This window comes from Lynx canadensis, chromosome A2, assembly GCF_007474595.2.
Source record: "Lynx canadensis isolate LIC74 chromosome A2, mLynCan4.pri.v2, whole genome shotgun sequence".
NCBI lineage: Eukaryota > Metazoa > Chordata > Mammalia > Carnivora > Felidae > Lynx > Lynx canadensis.
The window spans coordinates 54,287,405-54,305,196 of record NC_044304.2 but is presented as its reverse complement, the minus strand read 5'-3'; the positions used below and the strand labels follow the sequence as shown (position 1 = coordinate 54,305,196).

The 17,792-nt window shown below is 37.9% G+C and overlaps 1 protein-coding gene across 2 annotated transcripts in view; it reads left to right on the top strand.

Annotated features, from left to right (window-relative positions):
• The window catches only part of TMCC1 (transmembrane and coiled-coil domain family 1), a 191,171-nt gene that overhangs the window by 66,021 nt on the left and 107,358 nt on the right, over positions 1-17,792 (top strand). Inside the window, exon 1 of one of the 2 annotated variants that reach the window (XM_030307465.2) lies at positions 4,432-4,644. The exons of the other annotated variant lie outside the window; for it this stretch is intronic. Coding sequence (XP_030163325.1) covers positions 4,606-4,644 — 39 coding nt within the window. The 5' untranslated portion in view covers positions 4,432-4,605. Of the gene's footprint in view, positions 1-4,431; positions 4,645-17,792 lie in introns of those variants that run through there. 2 annotated transcript variants of the gene reach the window in all.

The window sequence follows — 17,792 nt, the reverse complement described above, 5'->3', positions numbered from 1 at the left end:
CCAAGCAAACAAAAAAAATATGCTGAATGCTGTAGGCTAACATGTTGCCTTATTAATGCGAAAAACTAAGTTTTACTAACCACTTGAATCACACCTCTGGGTTAACTTGTGGAGTTTTTTGTTTTGTTTTGTTTTTCTGCATGGGATGCCCTTCTCCTTTTTTGTCTGTTGGCAAAATTCCTCTCCAACCTTAAAGACTCCAGATTTAAGACTTTTTTTGTCCCATAAAGGTTCATTACTCCTTCCGTGTGTCATTACTGTTCTTGCTATTATAGCACTTGCCATGTTTATGACAATTGTTTAGGTTTTCTGTTTGCTTACTAAGACCTCCATAAAAGTAAAGGGTGTCATAACTGGTTTAGTGCATGAATGAAAGGGGGCTTTCTGAAATGACATGGTGTTGCATATTGAAATTTCGCCTCTTAAATTTAGGCTTAGTTTTATTGACTGGTAGCTGGCACTGTTACTTCTACTGGGTTATTACAGGACGCTGGTTAAAGCGCACAATGTTTGAACAATATAACTTATTTTATATAACACTATTATAAGAATGGACACTAAGGAGATAGGGAAAGAAACTGTAAGCATATTAAGTTGTGCCAGGCTTTAGGGAAACTCATTTAACTTAAGGTATAAAGGTTCACATTTTTTTTTTTTAAATTTTTTTTTTCAACGTTTTTTATTTATTTTTGGGACAGAGAGAGACAGAGCATGAACGGGGGAGGGGCAGAGAGAGAGGGAGACACAGAATCGGAAACAGGCTCCAGGCTCCGAGCCATCAGCCCAGAGCCTGATGCGGGGCTCGAACTCACGGACCGCGAGATCGTGACCTGGCTGATGTCGGACGCTTAACCGACTGCGCCACCCAGGCGCCCCATAAAGGTTCACATTTTTTAAATAGAATAATTATTCAGTTTCCTAAAAAAGTGTACCATATGAATATATTAAGTAGTGTTCATTTTTAGTGCGTTTTAGTTTATTAAAAAAAGGAGGAAGCATGATGTAATGGAAAAAAGCAACACAATGAAATTTGTATTGGGGTTCTAGTTCTGACTCAAATACCAACTCTGATTTTAGGGTCAAATTTGAAAACCTCTTTGAACTTTAGTTTACTTCTCTGCAAAAGTGTAGTTTGTATTACATGGAATTCAGTAGTATACAACTTTAATATCAATTTATTTAAAAAATGGGTTTAGAATTTTAAGAATGAAGTTGCAAAAGGAGGGGCAAGTGTTTTGAATATGGAAACCAACTAAATTGGGATGATTATTTAAGTTTTATAAGTATTCATCCAAGGTATTTTGTATGTTTTTGGTTGCTGATTGTTTTGGATTTTTTTTTTTAGTGATAAAGCAAATCAGAAAACAGTATAGTCCTAGTTTGGTAAAAACAAGCATATGTAGGTAGGTTTATACATACACAGCAGGTTGAAGTGTAGTAGTAAGATAATTGTGGGGTTATATATGATACATAAAACAAGGAGAATAAAATATTTTTCTTGGTTTTTCTATAAAGATGCTAAAAACGAAAATAAAATACCATTTCATAAAGACTGTGGCTTTGGAAGTAGATTATTATTGTTTGACAAACACATATGGAAAATGTAATGAATGAGAGCTGGGGCCAGCATGTCAAAGGCAGACTTTTTTTCTGTTTCTGAAACCTACTTAGAACTCTTACCTATGGTGGAAAGTAGAAGACAGGATTGCTTAGTGATTGATGTTCATCTCATTTTTAGTTATGATGGAAACAAGAGTTCTTAAAATGGATGTGTGGACAAGCTTTAGGGGAATCCATGGATCATTTGGAATTGTGTCAAAAACACTGTGTCTGTTCATTCATGAATTTCATGTATGTCATTCCAGTGACTGAGTTCATAGCTTTGAAGAGATCCACAAAAGTGTGTGATCCAGAAAAGATTGATTAAGAACCCCATGGACAGTTCCTGTGTGTTTCCACATAGAGTATAGGAGATGGGGATTTTCAGTCACAGCTTACTGAAAATTACATTGTTTATTCAGGTCTTGGAGTAATAAGAGAATTATTGCAGAACTGTTGCTTTTTGTCTAGGTCATACATTTTGTCTTTCTAGCTCTTCTTTCATAATCTTTGATGTTGGTCTGCTATTTTCATCTAAAATGCTGCCAGACACCTCAAAATAGATCATATGCAGAGATTTTCCCCCGAACAGTTATGTTTATTGAAGATCTTTTCAGTTTTTTGTTGTTTTATTAAGGACTGGATTGCATTCATACACTCAAATGTTTTTTAACAGGTCTTGTTGCATTTGAACAATTAATTAGAGGTTTATCTTTATTTTATTAGGCAAAAAATAAGTTCCTCGTCGAATGAAGACACCATTCTTTTAGTCTGTAAGTCTTTTTATGTGTATCTGGGACCTTTGAGGATTTATATCCTGTTCAATTCATGATTGATATTTTTTGTGTACCTGGATGCGTAGACTTTTGACAGTTTTCTGTAATTACTTTTCCCCTTTCCACCTCCCCTTGGAGGTGCGGGTTAGAAAGAATCTTGCAATTCTTTGCAGTCTAGCAATTATCTGGGATTCTAGTTGATTATATCAGAAACACCTCATGTTTATCTTTGAGACAGTATGTCTTTCTGTAAGGAACTTCATTATTTCCACCCCAGTATCTCATTAGGTCTTCCTGCATTCCCAGGAGTTTTTTGAGTACTCAGTTTCATTTTGTATAGGGGGAAAAAAAATGGAGGTACTGGTACTCACACCATTTAAAAACACACAAAACAAAAAACGACACAGAACTCAGGTTTTCTATCAGCCTACTTTCCACTTGTACTTACATTTCAGTCAGTTTAAATATTAGGTTACATTGCATACTCTGAGCATTACATATAAAGGAGTCTTTGCTTTCAGTCACAAAGTTTTCCTAGCTTTGGAATTTCAGAAAAAGTTTAAATATGTTCAACCCTTTTCCATTTAAGGTTTTTGGAATATAATTTTTATGTATATATTTTGGTTACAGTGACTTTTTTGGAGTTGTGGCATCCTGTTACTTGTTTGACTCTGGTACATCTTTTCTACTCTTCCTAAGGTATTATGAAATATGTATGTGATATTTGAGGCGAAGTTTTAAAAATTGTACATTATATTTGGTGATATTTGGAAACTGGTAGTCTATGACAAGGGCATAGTTGTGAATAACCATTGTATTAAGATCTGGCTTTTCAAATTCATTTTTTACTTTTCTTGCCCAAAGGGGAAAAAAAAGGTAGTAACACTATATGGTTTCCTCATGATAATACTGAGGCTTTAGAATATTCCTGCTTTACTTATCTGAAGAGTTGAAATGCCTAACCCAGGGACTGCACATAGTAGGTTCATTCCAACAAAGGCTACATGTAGCATAAGGTGTTATGCCGTTTGCAGGGAATTGAGAATCACTGGAGCAGGGAAAATTAATATATGCCAACAAGTTCTGTTCTGGTCCATTTTTAAAATCATTCAAGAGTAATAATTCAGAGAGGAGCAGAAATTTTCACTAAAATGAATCTATCCTTACGTTGATTATCTGGAAGCAGAATCAAATAGGAAGAGACTGGCGAACGATAGCAAAATATTTTTTATCTTTGCATCTGCCCTCAGGATTGCCATTTTCATACCTCTACCTACATTTATTCACTCTGAGCTGTTCGTTTTGTTATGTGTGTAGATTTTAAAAAATTACATTGTTCTTATGGGAGAATGCAGTTACCTCAGGAGGCAGCCTTCGTTTGTTTTGCTCGTAAGGAAGTTGAAGTCACTCTGTAATGAAGTTGAAGTCACCCACGAAGTATGCCTTTCTGCACCTGACATTCCTTCCCGAGGCGGGACTCCTCCCCGTGAATAAGAGGAAAGGCTCGACCAATTACCTTAGACAAAGCCGGACAGCTGCCGAGCCCAGCTGGGAGGAGTCTCCGAAGCAGCGCTGCTACAGTCCGGGGCTTTTTGCCACCTCCTTTCATCCCACTGGTTCACCCAGCAGGTTACCTGAGGTGGAGGTTGAGAAGGGGGTGTCGCTCTTTGCGGGGTACCTCCTCCGCCGGGAGGGCTGGACGGTGGGGGGAATTGTCGCAGTTGCCAGGTTTCTGCTTGAGGCAGATGCTTCCTAACCCCGGCGCGCCACTCCTCCCCGCCACACAGACCAGAACATCAGGTCCGCACGCCCCCCCCCCCCCCCCCCCCCCCTTTGCCGTCCCCGCCCCCGCCGGAGTCTCAGGTGGCACCGCAGCGGCATCCCGGGCTAAGGATTTGGTGGGAAGCGAAGGGGTGGTCCTTGTGTCTGGACCCCTCACGGCTGACTCACAGGAAGTGTGCTCGCCGAGCTTGGCACTGGGCGAAGCAGCTCCAGGATTCCGCCCCTCCCTGCCGCCGTCCGCCCGCCCTCTCCGACGTAGGCTTTGCGGTATCTCCCGATGGAACAATGAAGTGGTTCCAAGTTTGCTAAGACTCCCAGGGAAAATCTTTGGACTTCTGTGACAGTCTTCAGAATGTTTCGCCACCGAGTTTTCCAGGAAGCTGTTATTTAAAAAAAACAAACCCTTCCCTTCGTGGATTGCTTTGTCTGAAGATTACTCAGGGTGACCATGGTTCAACGCTTTAGCCTCAGGAGGCAGCTATCCAAGGTGGGTAGCTTGGGTAGCTTTGTGTGTTTGTTTAGGGGAAACTCTCCCTAGGTTCGGCGTGGTTTCCTTTTTCTCTAGAACTGTTCTGTCAAGCCTGCCTTCCTCCAGAGCTAAGGAGGGGCAGGGGGAGGAAGCGCTGCCTTTTGTTCTTTCCTCTGACAGACACAAAGGTTTCAGGCTGACTGCGCTGGCAACTCCAGATTTTGTTCTCCTAAAACCAGAGCTGTCCTCCCTGAATTTGGAGGAAGTTACAGTTTGCTTCTGAGGTACAGTTTCCAAGAGGGTGTGCGTGAAAGAGAATAGTGGATAAAAAAAAATGCATCTTTAATTAGCAATTAATCTAGCAGCTTGTTGACCAAGATGAGAAAGCCTTATTGGTCTGTGGAATCCGTCCGGTTGTACGAAATTTAGTATAAAACGAGGACAACTTCCATAAAACAGTGCAGGAAGCCAAGACCTGTGTGAAAATACTAAAATGAGCAGTTAAGAAACCCACATACTTAATGAAGGAGTGTGTGAAAAGCAGTAACCAGTGGGCTCACAAATCAAATTTTTACAGAGTTCTGCTTGAAAAGCAGGTTTCATTTGTGCCGTTTTGAGGGAAAAGTTCTATTAACCTAAGGAGAACAAACTTAAAAAACAACAACAACAACAGGCAAAGCTCTCTTGGAAGAGGGACTGCCGATTTTCTGAATCAGCCCTGGCCGTGGTCAACCCTCTCTGGACCAGTCAGTCATGGAGTTCTCTGTTTAGCTAGTGCAGAATCTAGTTTGGAAAGAGGTGTGCTGAGAGTTGAGCTTTATTTCAAAAATCATTCTGTTGTTGAGTCTGTTTTTAAAATGTAGCACTTGGTGGTTGAATTGTGTCACAGATCATTCCCTGCAGACAGAAGCTTAAACAAATAGTAAATCAGTAGACATTCTTCACTTTCTTGGTTGTTAGAATTGTTAAATCCTGAAATGTGTTATTATCTTAAGGGAAAACCTTTCAGTTCCTCACAGGTGACCTCAGTGTAGAATGTGTGCATTCAGGCAAAAATGAGCAAGGTTCTTGGGTCCATCGCATGTCAAATTTCATCTCTTTTCTTGGATCGCCAAGCCTAACAAGGGACTTTTTATGAGTAGTAAAATACATTTCCCTTGCTTCTCTTCCCCTAATTCTAGGTTTCTAGGTATGTGTGTTGGGGGTAGTGGGCCAAAAAGCCTCCAGGTTTCTTGTAAACAATAAAAAGAATCACTTTTTGTTTCTCTTTGAACAACGTTTAGTTTGTATATTTCCAAATTTTGTACTACATTTAAAAAACAGATGTGTAGGTTCTCAGGACAGTGATTTTTCTGCACAAGAGTGTCTGAAATAGTTCAGAGCCAGGTGATAATTTTCTAATTAGAAAATAAATTCATTCTAGGTATTTTGCTACTAATATTTCTCTCCCAATTACTTTTTGAACCGTACTCTTCTCACACTATACTATATAATATACGCTTTATGCCTGGCTGTGATTTATAGAAAAGACACTTTTTGGGTAGAATTAGGAGCACATCTTCTCTGTAACATGAAGAAATAAAAGGCACATTATATAAAAAACATTCAGAGAGGTAACTACCTCTTTCAATTCCTTTTTTTTTTTTTTTTTTAACACCGCGCTCCTCCACTTTAAGGTGGTTTTTAGGCCCTACACTAAATGATTAGGATCAAATCTAAGGAAATTTGTTTTCTATCACATGCCTTTAATATATAGTATATGTTCAATAATGAATATGAAGAAATATTCTTAATCGTTTCAGTCTACATGGGTGCTGATATACGAAAGAGAAATTAATACTTAGGTCAATAGTGTTCTTTTTTTTTTTTTTAAACGTTTATTTATTTTTGAGACAGAGAGAGACAGAGCATGAACAGGGAGGGGCAGAGAGAGAGGGAGACACAGAATCCGAAACAGGCTCCAGGCTCTGAGCTGTCAGCACAGAGCCCGACACGGGGCTTGAACTCACACGTGAGATCATGACCTGAGCCGAAGTCGGACGCTTAACCGACCAAGCCACCCAGGCGCCCCAATAGTGTTTTTTTTTAATTGCAGTGAATGCACTGTACCTCTGTTCTGTCTTTTCAGTTAAACCCATGTTACCTGCGATCACAGGACCTGTCTTAACCCAGTGTATGGTATTTTTGGTGCACATTGAACACTGAAAGTGAAATTAGGTTGTTGTAGGTCAGAAACAGTTGAGTAATGGCAATTTCATATGATTCCAACTTTAGTAATGAGTATTTTTGCCAATAAGAAATAATCTTCCACAGGTATACAGTTGTCTTAAGATGATCTCATATTTTAAAAAGCAATTTCCTATTTTAACAAAAAGAAGTACTCATGTGATCATCTATAAATTCTGTTGGAAAATTTTTGAAAAAAAGTACTTATAAATATTTGCAGTGATTTTAAACCTATTTAGATTCTTTTTATCTTAAGTTTGATAACCATATTTACTTACACTGGATATTTTCCCTAGATGATTCCTCTAGGCTAATGGATGTTCACATCTGAATTTGTAAAAGGAGGAAGTAAACTAAGATATAGATGAAGTAAAAATCTTCATTTTTAAAAAGGATGCTCTCTTACTCTTTTTGACTAGATCCCAGTTACCTGACTCCCAGAAAAGTTTTTTCTTTACCCTTTAGACTCTTTTCTTTTTTTTTTAAATAATTTTTTTGAGTTTATTTTGAGAGAACACGATTAGGGGAGGGGCGGAGAGACAGAGACAGACAGACAGACAGAATCCCAAGCAGGCTCCATCAGCACTGTCAGCCCAGAGCCCTACTCGGGGCTCAAACTGACAAACCATGAGATCGTGACCTGAGCTGAAATCAGAAGTTTGGATGCTTTAACTGAGCCATCCAGGCACCCTAGATTATTTTCTTTCTGCATAGTTTTCTCACATGTGACTTCAAAAATATTCACTAAGGAAAGCTTTTTCTTTTTGCCCTAAGTCCTCTACATGAGCTAGTCAAAATAGTCTGGAACCTGCCAATGTGGACTTAACCATGTAATTCTCCTAATGAAACTTCAAGTTAGGTGGTATCAACTTCATTTTGTCATTAAAGAAATCGGTTTGGAGAAGCTAAAGCATTTGCCCAGATCAGCGGGAGGTGGAGTCAGGTTCAAATTTAGGTCTAATTCCAAACCGATTCTGTATCTACCTACCAACTATCTCCCTAAACTTCTGGTGTTTTAGTCAGTCTACTGTCATGGTCACTGATGTTTCTCCATATGTTTATACATGGTGATAGAAAACAGTGTAGTTAGTAACTTAGGTAACTTCCTTAGAGCAGCTCTTTCCCCTGCAGTTGAAATTAGTATCTGATGGGATTTAAATTTATCAAACTTGGTAAGTGTTTCCTGCAATTGAAGTATTTTCCTTTGGCTAGAAAAACATTGATTTGAACAAGATAGTTGATTTAATAATTAATTATATATAGTTTGTAGCTCAACTGCATGCATTTATGTGAACCTTTAGACTGTACTGCCTTTTAAAAAACTTCTATTAAGAAGAAAAAGTTACTCCTGAGTTTCTATAATAATGTTTAAGAGATGAAATACGGTGAGTTATACAATCAGAAGGTCTTAAGTCACTCTGGCTCTAACCACCGCTCTCCAATCTTTTAAATCAGTAATAGATGGGCAGCTGGATGGCAGTGTGTTAAGCATCAGACTCTTGATCTTGGCTCAGATCATGACCTCGTAGCTAGTGAGTTCAAGCCCCGTATCAGCCTCTGTGCTAAATCGGTAATAGAAAATTATTTTTTTCCAGAAGCTTCAGTTTTTTAGAAGGTATGATAAAAGCTGAGGAGGCTTTGAAAAATGGTTTTAAGATAGACTATTCTAGTGAAATCTTACACCCTTTTATTTTACTTTTTTAAAAAAAGTTTTTAATGTTCACTTATTTTTGAGAGCGAGACAGAGTGCAAGTGGGGGAGGGGCATAGAGAGAGGGAGACAACCTGAAGCAGGCTCCAGGCTCTGAGCTGTCATCACAAAGCCTGACACAGGGCTTGAACTCACGAACAAGATCATGGCCTGAGCCGTAGTTGAATACTTCACCTGACGGAGTCATCCAGGCTCCCCTTTTATTTTACTTTTGAATGGTAATGATTTTCATAAGTTCAAAAATTAAAACTTACCTGTGAAATATTGCTTCCAACTGTGTCTTTTCAGCTGGTTTACATCCCTGTCACCCTAGGCAACCAGTTTCTTATTTATCCTTCCCCTATTTGTTTATGCATACGTAAGAAAATATGAACATATGTTTCCTGACCCTTCTAAAATGAAAGATAAATGCTATACACTTTGTTCTAAGATAATAACTTGGGCTTTACGTTTCTAGATATGGATGTAAATAGTTATCTCAGTTTGGGGTTCACATTTATTTTCACATTTTTATGGGAGGCTTAAGTTCTTTAGGACAGGTATAGCAACACAGGATGTACTTTCCATGTCAAAGATAATTAAAATAACAACAAATTAATGATGACTTGATTCTTTTTTCAATTCATACCACATTTATTTTCCTACTTGGTTTGAGTGCTTTCTCTTTCTATATTAAAATTTCTTATATGGTGAAAAACTTAGAAGATAAAAAATCATACCGTTATATCTTGGTTTGGCCTGTGAAGAGATTAATATGGGTTTTTTCCTCCTGTTCTCCCATAGATTTGTTGAAATTATTTAATCCAGACTTGCAGAGCACTTGAAAATATTATTGTCTAAAATTGTTATTCTTTCCTACATTTGGTAGTGTTCTATTACTTGATATCAGTTTTGTATCCACATAAGAAACCTAAGATTTCAGGACGTATTGATGCTAATTTGAATTCTTAATAAAAACATTCTTTTTTCAAAAGTAGTTTCTTTTGAATTTCTATCTGATTTCTTTTGGGTTTAGGACTTGATGATACTATATATGACTCAACATATTCTTATCAAAAGGAAGAACGATCTTCCATTTCCATATTAATTAGGGTCTTTTAAAAGTATTTTAAAGGCCGAGGCTCCTGGGTGGCTCAGTTGGTTGAGTGTCCAACTTCAGTTTAGGTCATAATCTCATGGTTTGCAGGTTCGAGCCCCATGTCAGGCTCTGCACTGACAGCTTGGAGCCTGCTTCAGATTCTGTGTCTCCCTCTTTCTCTGACCTTTCCCCACTTGTGTGCCTGTGTGCATTCTCTCTCAAACATTTAAAAACTATTTTGAAGGCTAAAGTGGTAAATTTTATACAGATTTTACCCAGTTTTTTAAAAAACTATCTTTTAGGGGCGCCTGGGTGGCGCAGTCGGTTAAGCGTCCGACTTCAGCCAGGTCACGATCTCGCGGTCCGTGAGTTCGAGCCCCGCGTCAGGCTCTGGGCTGACGGCTCGGAGCCTGGAGCCTGTTTCCGATTCTGTGTCTCCCTCTCTCTCTGCCCCTCCCCCGTTCATGCTCTGTCTCTCTCTGTCCCAAAAATAAATAAACGTTGAAAAAAAAAAATTAAAAAAAAAAAAAACTATCTTTTAAAAGAACCCTTTTAATGTTAAGTACTGTATGAGTACAGTGTGGTACTATATGCAGTTTGAAACCCCAGACACATAGGCAAGGGAGTCTGTACTGGATGGATGTTTTTAAGTCATGGAAATGTGCACAACATCTCTCTCTTTTTTTTTTTTTTTTTTGGCCATTTTTATTTAATTTTATCTCTGTTACTTCAAACTGGTTTCATACTGGGAAATACAATGTTGGTATTTTTTATTAGCCAGCAGTTAAATGCTATATTTTCCTGTGAATTATTAACCCACTTTTAGGAGACTTAAATCAAGTAGTGGTGTCATCAGCATTGAAGGATCATTCTGATGCATTACATAACCAAACTAGGAAGACTGATACTGCTTTTCTGTTAGTAAAGTGAGATCTTTAGTGAGATCAATTCTGTATATTGTGGTTGCAGTGGGAATAGGTAAGGTATAGAGAATGGCTCTCCTATTCAAATATATTGGCAATAATCAGCTAAAACAGAGAAACTAATTTAGAAATATATGCATGGCAACTCTTTAAATTTTAAAAACTATGGTAAATTATAGGCTGTGGATGTGGGACAGTGGAATATGCTACTGACAGAAGAGAGTTAATCTCCTTGCAAGTGTGTTGCTTTTTTTAAAAAATATATTTTGTTAAGTTTATTTGTTTTTCAGAGAGACAGAGGCAGCGTGAGCAGGGGAGGGGCAGAGAGAGAGAGAGAGAGAGAGAGAGAGAGAGAGAGAGAGAGAGAGAGAGAGAGAGAGAATCCCAAGCAGGCTTTGCACTGTCAGGACAGAGCCAGATGCGGGACTCAAACTCAATGAAACCATAAAATCATGGCCTGAGCCGAAACCAAGAGTCGTATGCTTAACCGGCTGAGCCACCCAGATGCCTCAACTTTTTTTGTTTTTTAAGTATACAACAACTATCATTTGGTGTTGATTTGAGTTTTATTTTCCTGAGAAAGATGGATATAGTAAATGACTCAATTAAGTGATTCTTTGAGGTAGAAATGTTTACCAAGAGTTCCTAGTTTTGAAGATCAATGAGCTGATATACTTGAAAGTGCTTTGAAAACTGTAAAGTACTGTATTAATTTAAGAATTTAAGGTGATGGTATTTTCATTATTCTGTCATTCCATAAGTATTTTTTAAGTTTTATTATTTATTTTAAGTTAAATTTTAGTTAACATACAGTACAGTACTGTTTTCAGGAGTAGAATTCAGTGATTGATCACTTACATACAACATCCAGAGCTCATCACAACAAGTGCCCTCCTTAGTACTCACCACCCATCTAGCCCATCACCCAACCACCTCCCTCCATCAGCTCATAGTTTGTTCTCTATCATTAAGAGTCTCTTGTGGTTGGTTTCCCTCTTTTCTCTCTTCCTCCATATGTTCATCTGTTTTGTGTCTTAAATTATACATATGAGTGAAATCATGGTATTTGTCTTTCTCTGATTGACTTACTTTGTTTAGCACAATACATTCTAGCTCCATCCATGTTATTGTAAATGTCAAGATCTCGTTCTTTTTTTTTTTTTAATTTTTTAAATGTTTATTTATTTTTGAGAGACAGAGACAGAATGTGAGTGGGTTAGGGGCAGAGAGAGAGGGAGACGCAGAATAGGAAGCAGGCTCCAGGCTCTGAGCTATCAGCACAGAGCCCAACACGGGGCTTGAACTCACAAGCTGTGAGATCATGACCTGAGCGGAAGTCGGATGCTCAACTGACTGAGCCACCCAGGCGCCCCAAGATCTCGTTCTTTTTGATGGCTGAGTAATATTCCAGCACGCACGCAGGCGCACACACACACACACCCCACATCTTCTTTATCCATTCATAAGTCAATGGACATTTGGGCTCTCTCCATAGTTTGGCTATTGTTGATAATGTTGCTATAAACATTGCTGTTGGCATTTCTTTACACCAGTAATGAGCAGCAGAAAAAGAAATCAAGGAATCGATCCCATTTGCAGTCGCACCAAGAGCAATAAGAGACATGTAACTAAAGAGGTAAATGATCTGTCCTGTGAAAACTATAAAACACTTATGAAGGACATTGAAGAGTACACAAGGAAATGGAAAAAGAATTCCATGCTCGTGGGTTAGAAGAACAAACATTGTTAAAATGTCTATAGTATCCAAAGCAATCTACACATTTTATACAATCCCTATGAAAATGCTACCGGCATTTTTCCCAGAGCTAGAACACGCAGTCCTAAAATTTGTGTGGAACCACAAAAGTCCTTGAATAGCCAAAGTGATCCTGAAAAAGAAAAGTAAAAATAGACACTTCACAATTCCAGATTTCAAGCTATATTATGTTTAAGGTATCTCTGTATCCACCGTGGTGCTCAAGCTCATGGGCCTGGGATCAAGAGTTGCATGCTCCCCTGACCGAGCCAGGCAGGCACCCCATTCTATAAGTATTTTTGAAAAGAAGTGACTGTTCCTTAAAACTGTGACTTAAAATACACACACATGTACCCACCTCCCTTTTTGTATGTACATAATTTTGTATGTCTTTTGGATAGATAACAGTGATTGCCTGGGAACACTTGGGTTGGGAGTAGGAGGTAGACTCGCTTTTTAAAACTATTTGTCACATACATAACTTTCTTAGATAATAGCTCTAGTCAAATATGTTAAAAGTTCAAAATGTAGACATGAATTTCAAGCTCATTGTTTTTCAGTGAAAACAATTGCTAATAGTTAACTTAAAGGTTAATGGTTAAAAGATGGTATTCTTCTAGGCTTGGTGCTTTCTCCTAACCATCCATGCAAATTGAAGATAACCTCCCTGTGTAACACATAAGTTTGTAGTATAGAATCCCTAACCCTTTAAGAATTCTTTAAATGAACCTCTTTGGGCTAATTTAATCATACTATTCTGAAAGCATATTTTGGGAATGCTGTATAAAGATAGGAAACACATTTTGTTATATGTATTTACAAGATGCATGTAAAAATAATATGAAATATTCAGATTTGTTCTTAATCATTTTGGCTTACATGAGAAAATTAAAAGGAAAATTTGCTCTTTTGGACACCCTGGGGTTAGTTAGAACTTAACTTTTGCTCTATACACAGACCTGTAACAGAATCCCATTGCAAAATGCATCAGTTAAAAAGAAGACTGTGCAAATGGAACTTGCCTTGTGGTAACACAGGATATTTCCATTAAATTTCCGTTTGTTTTATCAAAAGAAGCTTATCACTTTGTCTTTACTGGAAACTTCAATACAGTATCAGCTTTAAGGGAATTCTAATATGAACATCCTTTCAAAATCTAAGGTTTAGTTTATATTTCTTCTGGAGAAATTAAACCAGGGTAATGCGATTGCTAGCGTAAATGGCTTAACTTCTGTGGAGTGAACAGAGAGGCAAATCTAGAAAACTATCCTTGAGATGATATATGTGGGTCATTTAATATTATTGCTTATTGTGTGGAATTTTAACTGCAAGCTCTTAATGTACTTGTCTAATATTTTTCCCTGTTTTTTAATCATTTGAAGATACACAATGAAATGATACAAACAACACCTGAATATAACTGCCCATTCTTTCTTTGATGTAGAGTATGTATGTGTGTTGAGACTTAGGAAACTAGCCACAAAGTTTGATCTCAACAAATTCTCTTTGGACATGGTTGGAAATCTGATCCATTCTACTCAGTAGCTAGTGGTGAATGATTATTTGAATTTTGAGTCTTATGAAATGACGTTATTGATCATCATATTCAATAACCCCCAACCATTAGGACTTTAAGAAATTTTAGAGCATATAATGTACATTCTGTGTATATTCTAACTTAGACCTTGGAACTTAGTAAGTGGAGATAGTAGGTTGTATGTAAAGATTAACATCTACTTCATTTCTTACTACTAATTTCCTGTATACATATCACTCTAGCTCCACTACTTTTTTGCTACTTTTTTTTTAATGTTTATTTATTTTTGAGAGAGAGAGACAGTGTGTGCGCTGGGGAGGGGCAGAGGGAGAGGGAGACAGAATCCAAAGCAGGCTCCAGGCTCTGAGCTGGCAGCACAGAGCCCAACGCGGGGCTCGAACCCACGAACCGTGAGATTGTGACCTGAGCCAAAGTCGGATGCTTAACCGACTGAACCACCCAGGCACCCCTTTGCTATTTTTCAAATGTACCACAGTTCTGCCTCCATTCCTTTGCATTTGCTTTTCCTTGTACCTATAAAGCTGTTCATCCAAATACAGGTGGTCCCTGACTTACAGTGGTTCAGCTTATGATTTTTCAACTTTATGATGTATGAAAGCCATATGCATTCAGTATGAGTGATACTTGGAATTTTTAATCTTGATCTTTTCCCAGGTTAGCAATACGTACTATGACACTCTCTTGTGATGGTAGGTAGTGGCAGCAGTTGTAGCTCCCAGTCACACAATTACAAAGGTAAACAACTGATAGAACTATTCTGTACCCATACAAGCCATTCTGTTTTTCACTTTCAATACAATATCCAGTAAGTTACATGAGCTCTTCAACACTTCATTATCAAATAGGCTTGGTGTTAGATGATTTTGACCAACTGTAGGCTAATGTAAACGTTCAGAGTACAGTTAAGGTAGGCTAAGCCAAGCTATGAAGTTTGATAATTTAGGTGTATTAAATCCATTTTCCACCTAACAGTATTTTCAACTTACGATGGGATTTATTGGGATGCAACTCTATTATAGGTCAAGGAAGATATGTATCTGTATAGATTTCTCTTGTACATCTTTGAGGTCACAGCTCAGAGGTCACCTTTTCAGCAAGGTTTTTACTGTTCTCTTTAAAATAGTGAAACTGCTTCTTACAAACACACACCTTTTCCCCAACTCTCCTTATCTCTTCAGTTTTTTTTCTTTTTTCCCTCCATTGTATTTAGTATCATATGATACATTGTATATTTTTCTTTTATGTGCCCCACCCCCGGTATAAACCTTATGATAAGGATGGTTGTCTATTTTGTTCACTTCTATGTGTAGAAACATAGAATACTATCTGATATCTGATAAGTGCTAAATAATTATTTGTTTCATGAGCAAATTTATGAAAAACAGTTAAAAAAAAGTCACTAGTCTCCTTGTCTATTTTCTTCCATCTCTTCCCATTTTACTGCCACCATCCCCACCCATCATCATCTAGGCTACTTCTTCTTCTTCTTCTTTTTTTTTTTTTAATGTTTATTTATTTATTTTGAGAGCAAGAACATGAGAGAGAGTTGGAGAGGGGCAGAGAAAGAGAAAGAATCCCAAGCAGGCCCTGCCTGGAGCCCATCATGGGGCTTGATCCCACAACTGCAAGATCACAACCTGAGCCAGTATCAAGAGTCAGATGCTTAACCAACTGAGCCACCCAGGCACCCCATGGCTACTTCTAATCGAGCCTCCTTTCTGCTGCAAAGTAATCTCATGTCTGATAAGACTTGCCGTGTAGTAGATACCAAATAAATATTTGTTGAATATCTGTGACTATTATCTTCTTCCCCAGATAGACAAGTCAAAAAATCAGAAATGGCAATAAATTGGCACCTTACTCTGGTTCTTTAATTACAGGTATCCACTTTTCTGAATTCATCTTTTCGATGTGATGGAAAGAGCCAAGAAGTAGAAACCCAAAGTTCTTCCATACTTTGTGATTTCAGGCAAATCACTTAATTTCTCTGTGCTTTAGTTCCTGAATCTTATAATGGCATTATGTTTACTCTTATTACCTCATAGGAACAAATGAACAATGGATATGAATATGTTTGGAATAGTACTTAAAACTGTTAAATATAAGGTAATATTCCAGACCACATTTTACAACTGTAGGTACTTTTAAATAGGGCCATGAAAGTAGCTTTCCTTTTTTTCTGTTTGGGCACATATTGGAAAATAGAGGATTCTCTCCCCACCTCCTCTTTATAAATAAAGCTCTGTGTCAAGGGGTGATAACCTACCACCTTTAATAAGTGCTATATGTTGTGCGAAAGAATTATCACAAAATAAATGCTAGAGCTGTACTGACTTTTGGAAAGTTTTTTGTGATCTGGTTGCATTTTTCTTGGACTTGGAGATTTAGAAAATTCTTCCCTTACAGATTTTGTCATTTACACTCCTGCATAAACATCACTACTTAGAATCCCTTTCTCTGTTATTAAGTGAACAAGTACATTTAGATATTTAGATAATATAGAGACTGTTAGGTATCTGACACCTTTAAGAGTTTAAGCTGAGAAAAAGGATTCATGCTTCATTCATCTGAAGAGACTAGTGACACAGTATTTGAGCTATAACTAGGTTTGACAAACCTAGTTTGCATTAACAATAAAATATATTTGTGTCTGACTTTGTACAGTTGTGAATATAGTGGCTTCAAGGACCACCTTGCCTATTTCTCAAGTCAAGGGCAAAAAAGGCTGCTGTAAAATAGTTTAAGGGACACAGTGTAAATGGAATTTCCATTCTGGTTTCTAAGTTGGGATTTTGAAACATTTTTTTAGCTTTTATCATTAAAGTTGTTAGGAATAGTGCTTTAGCTGATAAGTGGGAGTTGTTTTCTGCTTCCTTCCTTTGTCCTCAAAACAAATAAAGAAATAACATACACAACTCATATGATAATCAAATGGTACTCAGCAACCACCAGAAGAGTATAGAAAAGATGACGACACACATTCCCTAGAGATGTTTCTCTCCCTTTTTTTCCAACTCCTTTTATACCAGTAAAAGTAGTTCCCCATAAGAGTCAAAGGAGGAGTAAGCAGTGAGAGAGACTGTTACCTCTATCAGTACCACTCTAATTCTACAGCTTTGAAGACTTCAAAATATAGGCATTGTAATTTCATCAGTGCATGTGCTTTGTCAATGTCTCCTATGTTACTAAATCCAATGATCAATTCTTAATTATCTTGATTTTCAGCAATATTTGGCACTTTGAGACTCTATCCTCAGTGAAACACTTTCTTCTGTTGGCTTTCATGATACCACACTCAGGGTTTTTCCCCCACCTCACTAGTCATTCAGTCCTAGTCCCCTTTCCTGATTTCAGATTTTTTTTTTAATGTTTATTTAATTTTGAAAGAGACAGAGAGACAGAGTGGGAGCGGGGAGGGGCAGAGAGACAGGGAGACACAGAATCCCAAGCAGGTTCCAGGCTCTGAGCTGTCAGCACAAAGCCCAAGGAGAGACTTGAACTCAAAATGGCAAGATCACGACCTGAGCTGAAGTCAGATGCTTAACTGATTGAGCCACTGAGGCGCTTCTCCTTTCCTGATTTTAATTAATACTGCTGTACCCTAGGTTCAGTACAATTTACTGCTTTCTTGGGGATTTTATTTAGTCTAATGGTGCTGAATACCATCTAAATGTTGACAGTTCTCAAATGTACATTCCCGGTCCTGATCTTTTCCTTGAACTCTGTATTCAGATCTCCATTAGGATATCTAATAGGTATGTCAAACTTACTGTGTCCCAAACTAAGCTCCTGGTTTCCTCTCTCCTCCCTGGGTTTCTTGGTCTTCTCCTTCTTGTTTATTGGCATCTCCATCCTTCAGGTCTAAAATCTTTAATTTGATGCCTCATTCTCATTCCTAATGCATCAGCAGATCCT